We start from the raw sequence: 15,485 nt of genomic DNA on the forward strand, positions 1-15,485 counted from the left end.
AACAGCCGTGTTAGTCTGTATCCGCAAAAAGAAGAACAGGAGTACTCAAAGGCAGTTTGTGTTATAGTTCTCTTGGCATCCAGCCATCAAGGCCATGAGGTGGCGTGCCTCAGTTTCCCCATTCACACAGCAAACCAGGTTTGTTATGGTTTCTCTGCTGTGAGAAGCTTTAAATCTGTTCACAGGTATTAACTGAGAACTAGCGTTACCATAAGGCAGGGGTGGCCAACCTGAGCCTGAGAAGGAGCCAGAATTTACCAATGTACATTGCCAAAGAGCCACAGTAATACATCAGGAGCCCCTGATCAGCCTGCCCCCTCCTCCCAGTGCCTCCCACCCACCAGCAGCCCCACCGATCAGTGCCTCCCCATCAGCTGTTTCATGGGATGCAGGAGGCTCTGGGGGGGAGCAGGGAGGAGTGAGAGCACTGCAGGCTGAGGGGAGGGGGCGGGAAGGGGTGGAGTGGGAGCAGGGCCTGTGGCAGAGCCAGGGGTTGAGCAGTGAGCACCCCCCGGCACATTGAAATGTTGGCACCTGTAGCCCCAGCCCCAGAGTCAGTGCCTATAGAAGGAGCCGCATATTAACTTCTGAAGAGCCGCATGTGGCTCCGGAGCCACAGGTTGGCCACCCGTGCCATAAGGTTTAATGTCAGTAACCAAATTCTTATCCCAAAACTTAACATTAATACCAAGTTTTGTTTTTTTTTTTAATCACAGACGGGTGTTTACAAGTATCTTTATGATACCACTCCCTCTGTTCAGATAGTGTAGTTTGAGATTAGTTTGTTCATTACCCAGGGTGTCCTTTGACTCTCTCCCACGTAGTCACTGGCTTTTCTTTCCCTCCAGCGTTCCCCTCTCTGTGTGGACTCTTAATTTAATCACGTTTCTGGGATTTTGATATCTCAGAATCTGGGCAGATAAGGGTCCAGGTGGATCCTACACACTGGCTGGCCCTTTGAGGGGCTACCTCCCAACCCCAGGACTGTACATATGCAAAAAATCCAGTTTCCTTTTTGGAGTTACCCAGTGTTTCCCCCTCCCAGCACTGAGTCCTTCTCTGCCCCCTAGAGGGCTGTGATCTGTGCTCTCTGGGCTAGGTGTGTTTACCCTTTGATCAGATGCACCTTTTCCCAGCAGCTTTCCCATAACTGCACCCTGTCTATCACCAGCCTGGGGGAAAACACCCCCTTCTCTGTCAGTGGGGTCATTTTCACTCTCACAAACTACCACCTGGCTATTTCCTGGTCTCAACTCCTCTGCTGTCACAGGCGTTGGAGCTGCATCTTGGTTTAAAGAGACAGTTACGTTTCAAACACATATCAGAAATAGCATCCTGAAAAACTGGGACCTGGATTGGGGTACGCTCTGCCACCCCTTTCTCTGTCCCTGAGAAGTCAGCTGTGTGACTGCTCCCCTCCAGGAGGTCAGTTACACAGTTCCTTCTTAAAACCTGGGTCACAGGCTGAGTGCCTGGGTGCACAGATACTGACTCAGCCCTTCTGTCCTGGGCATCCTCTCCCCAGTGACCAGTGAGGAGACATTCCTGTACTCCCACTATTCCTTCCCCAGTCTCCTCCTCTGGGCCCCCTCCCAAGACACATTTCTCTGTGCTCCCTAGGAAGGGGTCTCCTCCCTTGTTCAGCTGCAAAACTCTGCCAGCTAACAATTGGGACAGTTTCCTTAATCACTGACAACACCTCTTCTGCCCCTGCACCTGAGGGGATATTGTCTTCTGCTGGAAAGGAGCTAGTCTCTGGCCCTCCCATACTTGGAAGCACCCTGCTTCCCTGTGTTACAGAGCCACCAGAATCCTCACCCACCTCAGTGGTTTCTGAGATCCCTGCCCCTTCTCTGGGACCCATTTCTCTATGCTCCCTAGAGCCGGGTTTGCCTCTGGTTCAGCTGCGACCTGCTGGCAGCTAACAACCTGGACAATTCTCTCCCTGGCAGGCATTACACCCCCATCCCTTCCTGAGGTGGCGTTTCCTCCAGCTGCAGTGCAGGAGTTGGTCTCAACCACCCTCCCACCTGGAAGCATGTGGCTTCCCCGTGCTGCAGAGGAATCAAGGAGACTCTCTCCCATTCTCTCAGCAGTTCCCGAGACCTTACCCTTTCCCTCAGGAGTCCCAGCATAAAATTCCTTCTTGCTGCAGGCAAATACCTTAACACAGAAAAAATCATTACCAAGAAGCAGGTTGACTAGGAGGTGTTTCACTACCCCCACTGTCAAAACACTTTCCAAATCTTCCCACACCACATGTATTTTAGCTAGTGGTACGAGGAATCTGCTTTCGCCCACCCCCACAATCTCTGCCATTTGATCAGGTAACATACTGGCCTTTGGGACCACACTCTGTTTAACCAGAGAGATCTGGGCCCCTGTATCCCTCTGCCCCAAGTACTCCCTGCCATTAATTTAGATAACCTTAACATGCTCCATTTCTGGTTCTGCAGAGGCTAACCTCACAAAACCAATATGATAGGTTCCAATTGCTTGGGGGGTTTCTCTGTTGAGGACAGCAGAACTAACATGAGCTATTAGTTGCCTCCTTCCTCCTAGCACAGGGCATTTATTTCTCAGATGCTCATTGGACTTGTATTGATAGCATCTTTTGGGCTCTTCTGCTTTTACAGGATGTTTGGGACAAGGGTTAGAGGAATGGTTTTGGGGAGGTGAGTACTCAGCCTCCCAGTCACCCTCCCTCTTGCTAGGGATAAAATGGGATCTTCCCTTCCCACCAGCTTTAAACACCCTCTTTTAGTGGTTTGTTTTCAATAGACACCTGGGTCCGTTCAAAGGCATCAGCAAGAGACATCATCTCATTCACAGACTTTACATCTTTGTCCCATAGACACTGCTTTACATCAGCCTAGGAAATGCTCTTGAGCAACAAGATCCAACAATCCCTCAAAGCTTGTAACACCTTTGCCCCTCACCCACTTTCCCATCAAATCTTTCATTTTGTTCTCATATTCCCCATTACTCATACCAATATCCCTCTTAACATTCCTAAATTTAACTCTATATGTTTCAGAGGTGTGTTTTTAAATTTACAATAGTCTAAAGCATCCTCAATAGGCATTTCATTGAATACATTTAGAACTTTACCAGTTAATTTTGCAATCAGGGTAGGAACTCTCTTGGCATCAGGGATCTCATGCAGTGCACACAGCCTTTCAACAGTACTCAGATATTCAGCAGTATTGTCTTCCTCATTGTATTCAGGACATAAATGGTCTCAACTGTGGATTTTTGGAGTGATGGGAATTGCTGGGGCTGGTGGGTTCTGGTTCTGCTTCTCTAGCAGGTTCAGTTGGTGTTTTCGCTTTCTCTCTCTTTCTTCCCGCTCTCTTTCCCTTTCTTCCAACTTCTCCTTTACCTCCAGTTCTTTCAGGTCTAGTAGTCTCTGGTGCTCCCTCTCCCTTTCTGCAACCTGCAGCTTCAAAAGCTCCACCTTTGCGATCACTTCATTGCTTTCACTCATTTTCCTGATTTTCTGTCCCTATTTCCCTTGCCCAAAATAAGCAAACAGAAAATAACAAACCAGTAGCCTCCTCCTGACGCTCCTTAGCCACCACACTTAAAGCCTTCACTTAAAATCTTTATACCAGTGTATGAAGTGCAAATCTTGCTCAGTACAACAAGCTGTGTATTTCACCCTGCTCGCTGCGCCACTGTGATGGGATCCTCGGGGTGCAGCCTGGGACTGTGGGACCACGGTGCCCCCTTAACTCTCTCCAGCCTGGGCTGTCTCTCACAATGATTTGTTAGTGACCAGCAGCAAACCCCTCCAGGCGCTGGTATCACTCAGCACACCAGCATGTGGAGCCCCACACACAGCTAGATTGAATGGGTGCTCCCAGAGCCACTCACGAATTACACAGAGAAAGGCACCAGAGCCAGATCCCCACAGCTCCCAGCACTGTACCCAAGAAGAGAGGATGGGGACAGGTATTTGTACCTGATGGCATGGGCCCCTTTTGAGGGCCTGAAACACCAATTGCACCTCCTCCTCTCTCCACTATGGAATATCAGAGCTAATCTTGATTCTATTAAGAGTCTAGTTACAGGCTGCTGAGCTGAATTCACCTTGGGCCAATGGTGCACTAGCACTGGGGCTCCTCCTACTACAAGCTGAATTCACTAAGGAGCTGAAATAACTGAGTGCTTTGTTAAGTAGTGGGGAGGCCTGAATTTTTTTGGGGGGTGGGGGGAGGGATAGCTCAGTGGTTTGAGCATTGGCCTGCTAAACCCAGGGTTGAGTTCAATCCTTGAGGAGGCCATTTAGGGATCTGGGGCAAAAATCTGCCTGGGGATTGGTCCTGCTTTGAGCAGGGGGTTGGACTAGATGACCTTCTGAGGTCCCTTCCAACCCTGACATTCTATGATTTAATAATTCTATGATTGACTATACCGTCTTGCGCTGCTCAAGATGGGCAGTGCAGATTTATTAATTGGTTCACCACTTCATCAATGGAAAGTGGACATACACCAGCCTTTGTCAAAACCTGAGCAGATTTGCCCCACGCTTCATACAAACTCACTGGTAAAGATAAACAATTAAACATATTTATTGACTGTAAAAGGTAGCTTTTGAGTGATAGGCAAAAAGTCAGAGTTAGTCACCAAAAGAAAATATAAACACAGTCTAAACTCTCAACCCTATTAGACTGGGCAACATCTAGTTTAAGCAGTTTTTCTCACCTCACTGGATATTGCAGTTCATAGTCAGGGGCAGCTCTAAGCACCAGCAAAGCAAGTAGTGCTTGGGGCAGCCAAGGGAGCCAGCATGGGAGCTGAGAACCAACAGGGGGCCCTGGGAGCTGTAGTTCCTTGGTTAGCTCTGTCACGGAGTATTGGGGGACTCAGGGCCCTGCACCCCCGGCTTCCTGCGATCCACCATGACTCTCAGCCAGCCAGTAAAGCAGAAGGTTTATTCAGATGACAGGAATACAGTCCAAGACAGGTCTCGCAGGCACAGACAACAGGATCCCCCTCAGTTAGGTCCATCTTGGGGTCCCCGGGCACCCTAGCCCCCCTGGGAGGTCAGAGCCCCGTCTGCCTCCCGGCTATGTCCCTAGCCAGCTCCCAAAACTCTGCCTTCAGCGACCCCTCCCACAGCCTTTGTTCAGTATCCCGGGGCCAAGGTGTCACCTGGCCTCCAACCCCTTCCTGGGTTCTCATGTTACATGCTCAGGTATTCTCCTTCGGGCAGTCTCCCATCCCCCAATGCAGACTATCCTAGCCACACTCCCCTGTCAGCATTCACAGACCACAGTAAGAACAGTCCCAGTTCGTCACAAGCTCCCTGCCTATAAGCCAGCCCTGGAGCAGGGAAAGAACTACATTTCCCAGCATTCCCTTGGCTGCTACAACAGGAAAGGGAGGGGGAGGGAGTGAGGTAGCTGAGCCATGCTGCAGCTTGCTGTGAATGGAGAGCTCACTGCTAGAACGGGGTGGCACTGTGAACGGGGAGCAAGTGTGCCCAAGGAGTAGAAGGCTTTGCCCCAGATATCCCCTTCAGAAGACATCCCCAGCCTGGATTAGGGATACTGGTGTGACCTCACCTTGCAGCCCCCAAAGAATGAATTGGGTGGACTAAATGGACAGTGCACCTCTCTATCTGAAGCTTAGCAAGGGAGGTACGTGGATCCCACTAGAATTTAAAATGAAAAGTAAGGGAGGGGAGGCTCTGGACCTGGGCAGCTTTAGATACAGTACCAGGCACGTAGGAGGATTTCCACTTCTGAGCCATGGAAGCAGAAATTGACTTTTCCTTTCCAGATATAGCTAATATTCAGAAAGGGAATCTAGCACCTGCCTTCCAGATTTGAACACCTCAAAATTCAGGAGTGCTGAAGCTCAGTTTGGGCAGCTGTTACTTCATTTCTCCCAAATGAAATATACTGATCCACTGAAACTTGCTGTAGAAAAAGTAGGATAAAATTGATCAAGAAATGCTTCCCAGTGGTTAGTAGGACTGGAATTGCTATTTTCAACAGCCATTGCCATTTTATTTTTTTTTACTTTTATTTGTTTAAAAGGAAGACAGTGATATTGCATTGGCAAATTCCCCATAGAAAGAAAGAGTGGAACAAAAGAATAATAAAGGCACCTCAACTTTTCCTCATTTATGGAGGACAGTCTTATAATATGCATCCAGATATCCTCCAATCACACAAGCTGAAAATTGTTCCACTTTACTGCAGTTCTGTAACCCTATGGGAACCAATCCTGTCTGTGTTCTGTGCACATGTAAAATTCCTGCTGAATGACCCGCCCTGGGAGCGAGTTACCAGTGACCAGGGCTGGGGCGGAAGGAGGGTGCAGTTGGCAGGGGAGAGCCCAGGGCTGGGGTGGCAGGGGGTGCGGGTGGAGGGGGGACAGCCCAGGGCTGAGGCGGCAGGGGGTGCGGGTGGAGGGGGGACAGCCCAGGGCTGGGGCGGCAGGGGGTGCAGGTGGGGGGGCGGGAGAGCCCAGGGCTGGGGCAGGTGGCAGGGGGGAGAGCCCAGGGCTGGGGCGGCAGAGGGCTGCGGGGGGTAGACCAGGGCTGGGGTTGGGGGCAGCCAAACATTTTTTTGCTTGAGGTGGCAAAAAACCTAGAGCCAGCCCTGTCCATAGTATACAGATTTCCCCCTTGAAATCTGGGCCAGTCCCCTCAGTTGGAGTCTACAGAGTGTCCTTGATGCTTGCAGCATAGGTGGGTGAAGGAGAAAGGCCCAGTATGTCTGTTTTATACCCTCTGTCTACTCTATCTGTCCACTCTGTCTGTTTTATACCCTCAGTCCATGTGCTCGGGGAGCACAAGTCCAGGCATGTTTGGGGGCATTGCTGAGTCTCCAGGCAAGGTTGAGCAATTCCCCTGGTGTGGCCTTGTGCAGGTGAATCATTGCATTGTAGCTCTCTTGCTGGACAATGGTGGTTGATTGACACCCCGCCCAGGCATTGGTTACTTTCCTTGCTGTTGCTTCTGGGGAGCTACTGTCTGGTTGATTCCCCAACTTACAGCATGTTTTAGTGACCACCATACAACACAATTCTCATAACTTCATATGCATTAATGATACACATATATGGATAGAAAAATGACTTTCAGCAGATCCTAACCTTTCCCCTGATACTGTTACAAGGTGTGCTTTATACGATTATATGAAAATGAGGAATAAATGGGGGTTACAGGACTCACCCCCAAGGTATAGAATCTCACAGACCCCCACTCCTGACTCTGTTCTTCCTGAGTTATCCCCCGCACTCAGTTGAACCCTGGGTTCAGTGGCTCCTCCTGTAAGGTTTGGGGAGGGGTCTTTAGATCCGGCCGGGCTTGTGCCCACCCGCAGCCTGGAATTCAATAAGGCACAGCCGGCATGCAGTTGTGCCAGCCTGGCCTGGTGTGCATGTGGGCTTACGCTGATGGTGCGTGTGAGGGGCCAGACGCTGCTTGTGGGGCAATGTGTGCGAGACTGGAGGTGTGGTATGGACAGCTCCCGGCTTGCTCCAGATTCGCAGCCAGGGGCAGCTGAGGTCTGAACTTGCCTCAGCAGGCCTGGCCCCACATCCAACTCCAAACCTAGCTCCACATAATGCTTTATGCCTGGCCCAGGACCCCTGTGGTACTATCCTCACCTGAGAGCAGCACATGGTTACGGGTCCATTTCTGGCTCCTGGCCTTCCTGCTAGAAGGCTGTGTAGTTGTAGCTGTAGCTGTTGTATTGCTGCTGCTGCCCCTGCTAACTGCTCCCTGCCCCCCTCCAGGCCGTGACCAGCGCCCTCCTGTCTCTCCATTTCCTCTTTGCCCGGAGGAACCAGTCGGCCGAGCAGTGGCGCAGTGACCAGCTCCTGAGCCTGATCAGCAACTCGGCCGCCATGCTGAGCCCGGCCAGCTCGGACGTTGTGAGTCTGGCCTTCTGGGGCCTGGGGGCCATCAGGAGGGGCCCTGAGCGCAGAGCTCAGGGGGGTGTTGCCCGCAGGACACCATACGATGGCTCTGCCTGCAGCTGGCTCGCCCAGCTGAGGGGATCCCAGGGGGCTGGGGCAGACCCCAACCCCTTGTCCAGCAGCGTAGGGACTCCCAGCATGCATGGCCGATCCCTGTCCGTGGGGAGCCGGGGGCAGGCCGCCATGCCAGGGTGCCTCTTGGTGCCTGTGACGACGGGGCTGGGAGCCACCAGGTCCTGCTTGCTACAGCCATGCCAAGATCTGGACGGGCAGCCATTCAGGTATGACCCGGTGATCCCAAGTGCTGGGCCATGGGGGCTGGGGATGGGAGGGCAGGGGCTGGGCCAGCTCACAGGGCCGAGGCGGCTGTGAGGGTCGAGAGTCAGGACAGCAGCTCTGCCCCAGTGCCCGTTCCCGGTGGTGAGTGGCTGGGAAGAGCCATGGAGAGCAACACTGAGGAATGGCCCCTCTCTCCCCAGATGGCCTGCGAGTACCTGTCGCTGGAGGTGATCGAGCGCTGGATACTGAGTGAGTCACGCTGCACCTGGCGGGAAGGGCCCTCTGGGGGGCCCATCCCCCACCTGGCATCCACCCATCCCCATGTGCACCCACCCCTTCACCACCCATCCCCATCCCCATATGCACCCACCCCTCCCTATCCCCATACGCACCCATCCACACACCCATCCCCATACTCACCCATCCCTCCACCCACCCACCCCTCCCCATCCCCATCCACACCCACCCATCCGCATACATACCTACCCCTCTATGCACCCACCCCTCCCCCTCATCCCCATACTCACCCATCCCCATATGCACCAACTCCTCCACCCACCCATCCCCATTCGCACCCACCCCTCCCCATCCCCATTCGCACCCATCCCCTTACACACAACCCCCTCCCTACCCCCATACGCACCCATCCCCATACACACCCACCCCTCCCCATACACACCCACCCCTGCACCCACCCATCCCCATACACACCCACCCCTACCCCTCCCCATATGCACCCATACGCATACGCACCCACCCCTCCCCATCCCCATATGTACCCATCCCTCCCGTTCCCCATGAGCACTCACCTCTCCAACCACCCATCTGCATACACACCCATCCCCATACACACCCATCATTCCACCCCACCCCTGCCTGCCCATACACACCCATCCCCCTTCCTGGGACCCACGCATCCCTATCTATCCAGCGATCCATCCACCCACCCACCAACCAGTAGAATCCAAGGGAAAGTCTCCACTGATATTAATGGCCCCCCCCATCTGTCTAGGGGTCTCTCTCTCTCCCAGTGCTCATGCCCTGCCCAGTGACTCACAGGCTGGTGCTTTCTGCCCCCTTCACAGTACAAGGCCCCCAGTGTGGTGGGCAGGCAGTTGGCAGGGAAGGGTAAACACGCATCACATCACCTGCCTGGTCCTGGGGGATCAGGCAGGTCCCACCTCTCTGAAAGTCACAAGGACCAGAGAGAGCCCAGCCCGCCCAGGAACCCAGCCTGGGAGCCCAGCCCAGCCCAGCCTAGCCCAGCCAGGAGCCTGGCCTCAGAGCCCTGCCCAGCCCTGGTCATTACCTCACACTAGCAGCCCCAATCTGGGGCCTCAGTGCTGGGGATCGCTGCCCCGTTTGGCCCAGCAGTACCCGCGTCTGCTGACCTCTGGATGCCTGGCAGTGCCTGCTCGCCCCCTGGTGATGGGAGGGGGCAGGATGGAGAGTTGGGGTTGGCAGCTCCTCTGTGCCCCTTGCGCCCCTGACATTCCCCTCGCTGCACCCCTTCCCCTCCTTCTGTACCCTTGTGCCCTTCACCGCTGCCACCTCCTCCACATGCCCTGCCACCTACTGTATCACTGCCATGGGGCCTGGCTGCCATCTGTATCACCTACTGTATCACTGCCATCACCCTGGGGCCCCTCGCCCCCTGCCGCCCCAGCCTCAGTGCTCCTCATCCCTGCCGCTTCCTCCATGCACCTGCCACCCCACTCCCTGTGCCCCTCACCTCTGCCACCCCACTCCCTGTGCCCCTCACCTCTGCCGCCTCCTCCCTGTGCCCCCTGCCACATCCCTGCCATGCCCCACCCTGGGGCCCCTCACCCCCTTTTGCCCCAGCCCCTCTGCCCCTCGCTCCTGCTGCCCCAGCCCCTGTGCCCCTCGCTCCTGTCACCTCTTCCCCTGACCTGCCACATTCTGCATCCCTGCCATGCCCCTGTGCCCCTTGCCCCCTGCTGCCCCACCCCCTGTGTTTCTCACCTTCCTGTTGTGCACCTGACCCCTCCCCTCTGCCCCTCCCTGCAGTTGGCTTCCTTCTGTGCCACGGCTGCCTGAGCACGAACCCGCAGTGCCTGGAGCTGTGGAAGCTGGGCCTGCAGGGCTCGCTCTACATCAGCCTCATCCGCGACGACGCCCTGCAGATCCACAAGGTCACTGAGGAGTTCTTCGGCAGTCTGAAAGGGTAACGGGGCGCTGTGGGGGCAGCGGGTGGGGGGGTGCTGACATGGGTGGGGGCTGGCATGGGCATGGAGGGTGGCTGCTGGGGCAAGGCAGGTGGGGGGTGGAAGGCAGGTGGCAGGGGCAGGGGGGCGTCTGGCAGGAAGGCGGAGGATAGCTGCTGAGGGCAGGGCAGTGGCAGGGACGCAGAGGGCGGGGTCAGCTGGTGGGAGCGGGTGGCTGGTGGAGGTTGGAGGGGGATCCCCACCAGACCCAGGGGAAGGGCAGGGAGGGCCCAAAGTGACTAGTACAGTGTCCCGGATCCCAGGATCGGTGCCACACCCCAGCTTTGGGACAGGCCCTTGGAGGGACCCCTTTAATGTGCTGGACTCCCAGGGGGTCTCACTTCCTTCAGGGCAGCCATGGGGCCTCACAGCCTCCTGAGACTGACCCTCGGGGCTCCAGCCCTCCTGCCCCACCCGGGAGCTCTGCTCAGCAACTCCCTGAGCCAGGCTCCTGGTGCCGCCGGATCCCCTCCTCAGGGCCAGACACCCCTCCCCTGCCCCCCCCAGCCCAGCTGTGTCCCCTGGAGCCCAGCACTGGAGTCCTCAGCAGAGCGACCTGAAGGGGAAAGCACAGGCCTCGTGTCTCCCTCTCTGACTTCGTCCCTTCCTCAGCTCCCAGAGGCTGGAGGTTCCTTCCAGCAGCCAACACTCAGGCACCCACCTCTCCCCGCCCAGGCCTGCTCTCCGGGGGGGCTGCTCCTCCCACTGGGCGCTGGGCACGAGGTGTCACTGTCCTGGTGACTGGGTTTTCCATTGAGATGGGTCAGCCTCAGCCAGAATTTTGGTGACCCATTCAGGGTCAGCTAGCCAGGCGAGCCTCCCTCCCCACCTCATCCCTTAGCCAGCCCGAGTGCAAACTTAACCCTTGTCCCCCTCACGGGGTAGCAATGCACAGTCTGGGGGAAACTGAGGCATGTGCAGGCATCATAAAAGTATCACAGAAAATTCCCACTTTGTCACATGCAGCGAATTCTGTGCTGGAGTCCAGTGGGTCGGGGACGGGAGGGGGCTGAGCTGCGCTGGGAGCTGTGCCAGGGCTCTGCTTCAGGGGGCTGCCCTGGGGGCTGTGCTAGGGCTGTGCCAGAGCTCGGGGCTGGCTGGGGGCTGCCCTGGTGATCAGCACTCACTCTCGTCCCCTCCGCAGGTATGGGAAGCGGGTGGCTGATATCAAGGAGTGCAAGGAGCATGCTGTGGCGCACAGGTACAGGCTGCCTGGGCCTCGAGCCCTCCCATCCCCAACTGCACCTGGGTCCTGGGTCATCCACGGGGACGGGGTTTAGTGCCTGTGGTGGGGAGGTCCCCTTGGTAGTGGGCAGTGCCCATTGCAGTGTGGGCAGGGCAGGCATCTGACATGCCTCTGGTAACATGCAGCACCTTGTGCTGCTCCAGTCCTGCCCCACCGCCCTACCAGTGCCCTGAGTCCCACCCCGCAGCCCCTGCTACCGCATCCCTGGGCTCCTCCCCCACTGCCCTACCAGTGCCCCCAGTCCCGATCCGCGGCCCTTGCTATCCCAGCCCTGGGCTCCCCCCCAGCTCTGCCGGTGCCCCTCACTCCCGACCCACGGTCCCTGCTATCCCAGTCCTGGGCTCCCCCTGCACTGCCCTACTAGTGCCCCCCAGTCCTGCCCCGCAGCCCCTGCTGTCCCAGTCCTGGGCTTCCTGCCCCCCCCCACCTCCCACCACCCTACCAGTCACCCTCACTCCCGACCCACGGTCCCTGCTATCCCAGCCCTGGGCTCCCCCCCGCTCTGCCAGTGCTCCTCAATCCCGACCCATGGCCCTTGCTATCCCAGACTGGTTTCAGGGATGTGAGATATTTGCCCCTCATTACTCCCCTGATGCGGCTGCCCCACGCAACCCCCCTGCATGGCCTTCCTGTAGCTGCATCCACAATGGAGTGAGCAGCCTTAGACGCCCTGGTGCTGGGCCGGGCTGTGGGGTGGGCATGGGACTGGCGTGGAGGTGGGCAGTGCAGTGTCCAGCTCAATCACCTGCTCCCCCTTGCACAGTGGCCAGCTGCACCGGAACCGGCGGGCTTTCCTACGCAACGCGGTGCGGGAGCTGGAGGCGCTGCTGAGCGACCAGCCCGGGCTGCTGGGCCCCAAGGTGAGGGGGCGGGGAAGGGCTGGAAGGGGAGTGAGCGTGTCTGTGTGCATGCGTGTGTATGCGTGTGAACATGTATGGTCACTGTGGTGCCATGTGTTTTGATGTCCAGTGTCCCTCTGCCCCACATCCTGCCTGTCATACTGACAGGGAGTGCTCTGGTCTCTGCCCTGCAGTCCCAGGACCGGGTGGACAAGGGGTCTCACCCAATGGTCTGACCTTGCAGTGCTCCTCCAGCTCCAGCAGTTCCAGACGGCTGGCGAGTCTCCCGCTTGTGATGGGGACAGAGCACACAGCGTGCTCCCTCTCATCTCTTGTTCAGTCCCAGTCGTGTCTGAGCCCCAGGCCTTTGGCCAAGACCTCCCCTGGGGTTCCTTTGTCTTGGGTAGGCTCAAGGGTGCATCTTCCCTGGACAACGAGGCAGCGGGCTCAGCCCCGGGCTGTCGCTTGTTTCCTGCCCTGTGATAGGTTTCTCCCTCACGGGTTCAGAGCCTAATAGCCCACACGTCCCACAGCTCGGACATCATTTCCCATACCAAGGTCTGGCAGTACCAGGACAATCAGCTAGTTCTTAGCTCTCGACAGAGCCCTCCTTGTCCCTCTGCAGTGTCATAGGGAGGAAATGGTCAGACACAGACGTAATCTACCCACCAGGGCCTGCCTGTGTTGCGGGGCCATGCTGTGAGGTTTGTTTCCTCTCCGTTGTCCCTGTGAAGTGATTCCCCCCATCCTAGGTAGCCCTGAACGACCCCTTGCCCCCTGGCTGCCCATGGGGGGCGGTTATTTGGCTCTGATGGCCCCTCCCCCATTTGCTGTCTGGTTTGTGGTGGCGCCTGTGAGCCCCAGGTGCCCGGCATGCAGCCAGGCCAGAGTCGTCCCTGCCTGGAGCTGACCTCACCGATCTCTGCCCTGCCAGGCTCTCTGCGTCTTCATGGCGCTCTCCTTGTGCCGTGACGAGGTGAACTGGCTGGTGCGTCATGCTGAGCATGTCACCAAGACCAAGACCCCTGAGGACTACGTTGACAGGTCAGGGCAGGGCCAGGCTTGCAGGAAGCGGGGTGGGCACTGGGGGGATGGGGTCTGGGGTGTCCTGGGCAAGGGGTGGTGGTCCAAGGTGAGGTCTGGTTGTCGGGGGTGGGGTGGGGGTGGAGACAGGCTTTGGGGTGGTCTGGATCTTGGGGGCGGGCCAGACCCTGGGTGGATCTGGTTCTGGGGGTGACAGGCCCTGGTGGATCTGACTGTCGGGGGCAGGACAGTCCCTGGGTGAGTCTGGCTATTGGGGCTGGGGGACTCTGAGGGTTTCTGGCTCTGCTGGGGGGGACAGGCACTGGGGGGGGAAATTGGTGGGGGCTGGCTCTGTGTGTGTGGGGGGATAGGCCCATCGTGGGTCTGGCGTGGAGAGGGGGAGGCACTGGGCAGGTCTGGCTCTGGGGACGGGAGGCAGTGGGGGTGTGTGTCTGGCTCTTGGGGGGTAGGCACTGGGTGGGGGCTGGCTCTTGGAGGGGGAGACAGACACTATTTGCTGTGAAACATGGGAGGCCGTGTGGGCCCCATGCTGAGTGGGGTGCACTGAACCCATGGGTCCCCTGGGCAGAAGAGAAGGTCGGGGTCTCCACTCAGGGCCCGGCAGCGTGGGGGCGTTGGTTTGGGGGTAGGAACTGGAACCAAGTGACATGGCAGCAATTTGTGGCTCTGGTGACAATCCTGTGCCCAATTCAGCCGGCAGCGCGTGTCCCATACCCCAGCACAGGTGTGCAAAGGGGGCGCAGCTGCTGCAAGGCCCAAGTGGCACCTGCTCTGCCTGGCGCGGCCTGACGGGACATGGGCCAAGAGCAAGCGAGGGAAGATGGGAAATGACCCCTGCGGGGAAGGGGAGACACCGTGGATCTTGCCCTGGGGGTTGGGGAGTTGGCAGCCCCAGCACCGCAGGCCAGACGGCTGCCAGGAGAGCAAAAGCAACTCCCTGTAGCATTGGAAAATACTCTGGCGAAACACTGCAGGAGCTCCGCGGATTATCTTTACAAAGAGCAGGTCAAAGGGCGACTAGATCATGGTCCCTAGTACCTGCAGCTGGGGAAACTGAAAACGGTGCATGGAGGCTCCTCAGTCTAGCAGACAAACGTCTGACGTGCTCCAGCGGCCGGTAGCTGAAGCTAGACACATTCTAGGCTGGAAATAATGAAATCTTTGGAGCAGGTTACCCAGGGGTGGGGGGGGGGGGTAGAGGGTTCTCCACCACTGGCAATTTTGAAAAGGTCTACTTGAGTTCGAACAGGAATGAACTCGGGGAAGTCCTGTGGCCTGCGCTACGCAGGAGCTCAGACTCAGTGGTCAGAGGGGTCCCTTCTGGGCGTGGAATCTAGAGGGGAAGGTGACGTGCGCTTGGCTGGTGGGTTGGTCAGCACTTGCCTGGACACCTGTGTGGGGGCGTGGCAGGAGTCCCATGGCACCGTGCTGGGCACAGGGCTGCCCTGGGTACCCTGTTTCCAGCTGGAGCTGTCAGATTCGGATCCAGCCTTGCCCACCCCCAGGCGCGGCGATATGGGGGGAGGGTTGTGGGATTGGTTCCCCAGTGACTCTTGGCAGCAGGAGCCCGGGTGCAGCACTGTCTCCCTCAGAGGAGCCTGACCCAGCCCCGTGTCACCCCTGCAGTCACATCGCCGAACTGCTCTTCCTCATGGAGCAGCTGCGTACCCTCGTGCACAGGCATGGCCCAGTGATCCAGCGCTACCACGTCCAGTACCTGGCTCGCTTTGATGCCCTGCTGCTCAGCGATATCATCCAGGTACAGTACCCAGGGGGAAGGGCTCTGAGCTGCAGCCAGGACCCCGACAGTGAGACACACAACCCTGGGAGGGGAAAATTCCCTGGGGTGTAGGAGTCCTGCACTAGCCAGCCCCATCTCTGGGCAGGAACCACTGCCATCGCCATGGGCTCTCC

The 15,485-nt window shown here is 57.3% G+C and overlaps 1 protein-coding gene across 2 annotated transcripts in view; it reads left to right on the forward strand.

Annotated features, from left to right (window-relative positions):
- The window catches only part of NCKAP1L (NCK associated protein 1 like), a 110,651-nt gene that overhangs the window by 22,716 nt on the left and 72,450 nt on the right, over window positions 1-15,485 (forward strand). For both annotated transcript variants that reach the window (XM_054012839.1, XM_054012840.1), the window contains exons 7-13: window positions 7,756-7,893; window positions 8,418-8,466; window positions 10,246-10,402; window positions 11,587-11,643; window positions 12,452-12,548; window positions 13,462-13,571; window positions 15,198-15,330. In XM_054012839.1, the coding sequence (XP_053868814.1) occupies window positions 7,756-7,893; window positions 8,418-8,466; window positions 10,246-10,402; window positions 11,587-11,643; window positions 12,452-12,548; window positions 13,462-13,571; window positions 15,198-15,330 (741 nt within the window). The remainder of the gene's footprint in view (window positions 1-7,755; window positions 7,894-8,417; window positions 8,467-10,245; window positions 10,403-11,586; window positions 11,644-12,451; window positions 12,549-13,461; window positions 13,572-15,197; window positions 15,331-15,485) is intronic.

This window comes from Malaclemys terrapin, chromosome 23 (assembly GCF_027887155.1).
Source record: "Malaclemys terrapin pileata isolate rMalTer1 chromosome 23, rMalTer1.hap1, whole genome shotgun sequence".
Taxonomy (NCBI): Eukaryota; Metazoa; Chordata; order Testudines; family Emydidae; genus Malaclemys; species Malaclemys terrapin.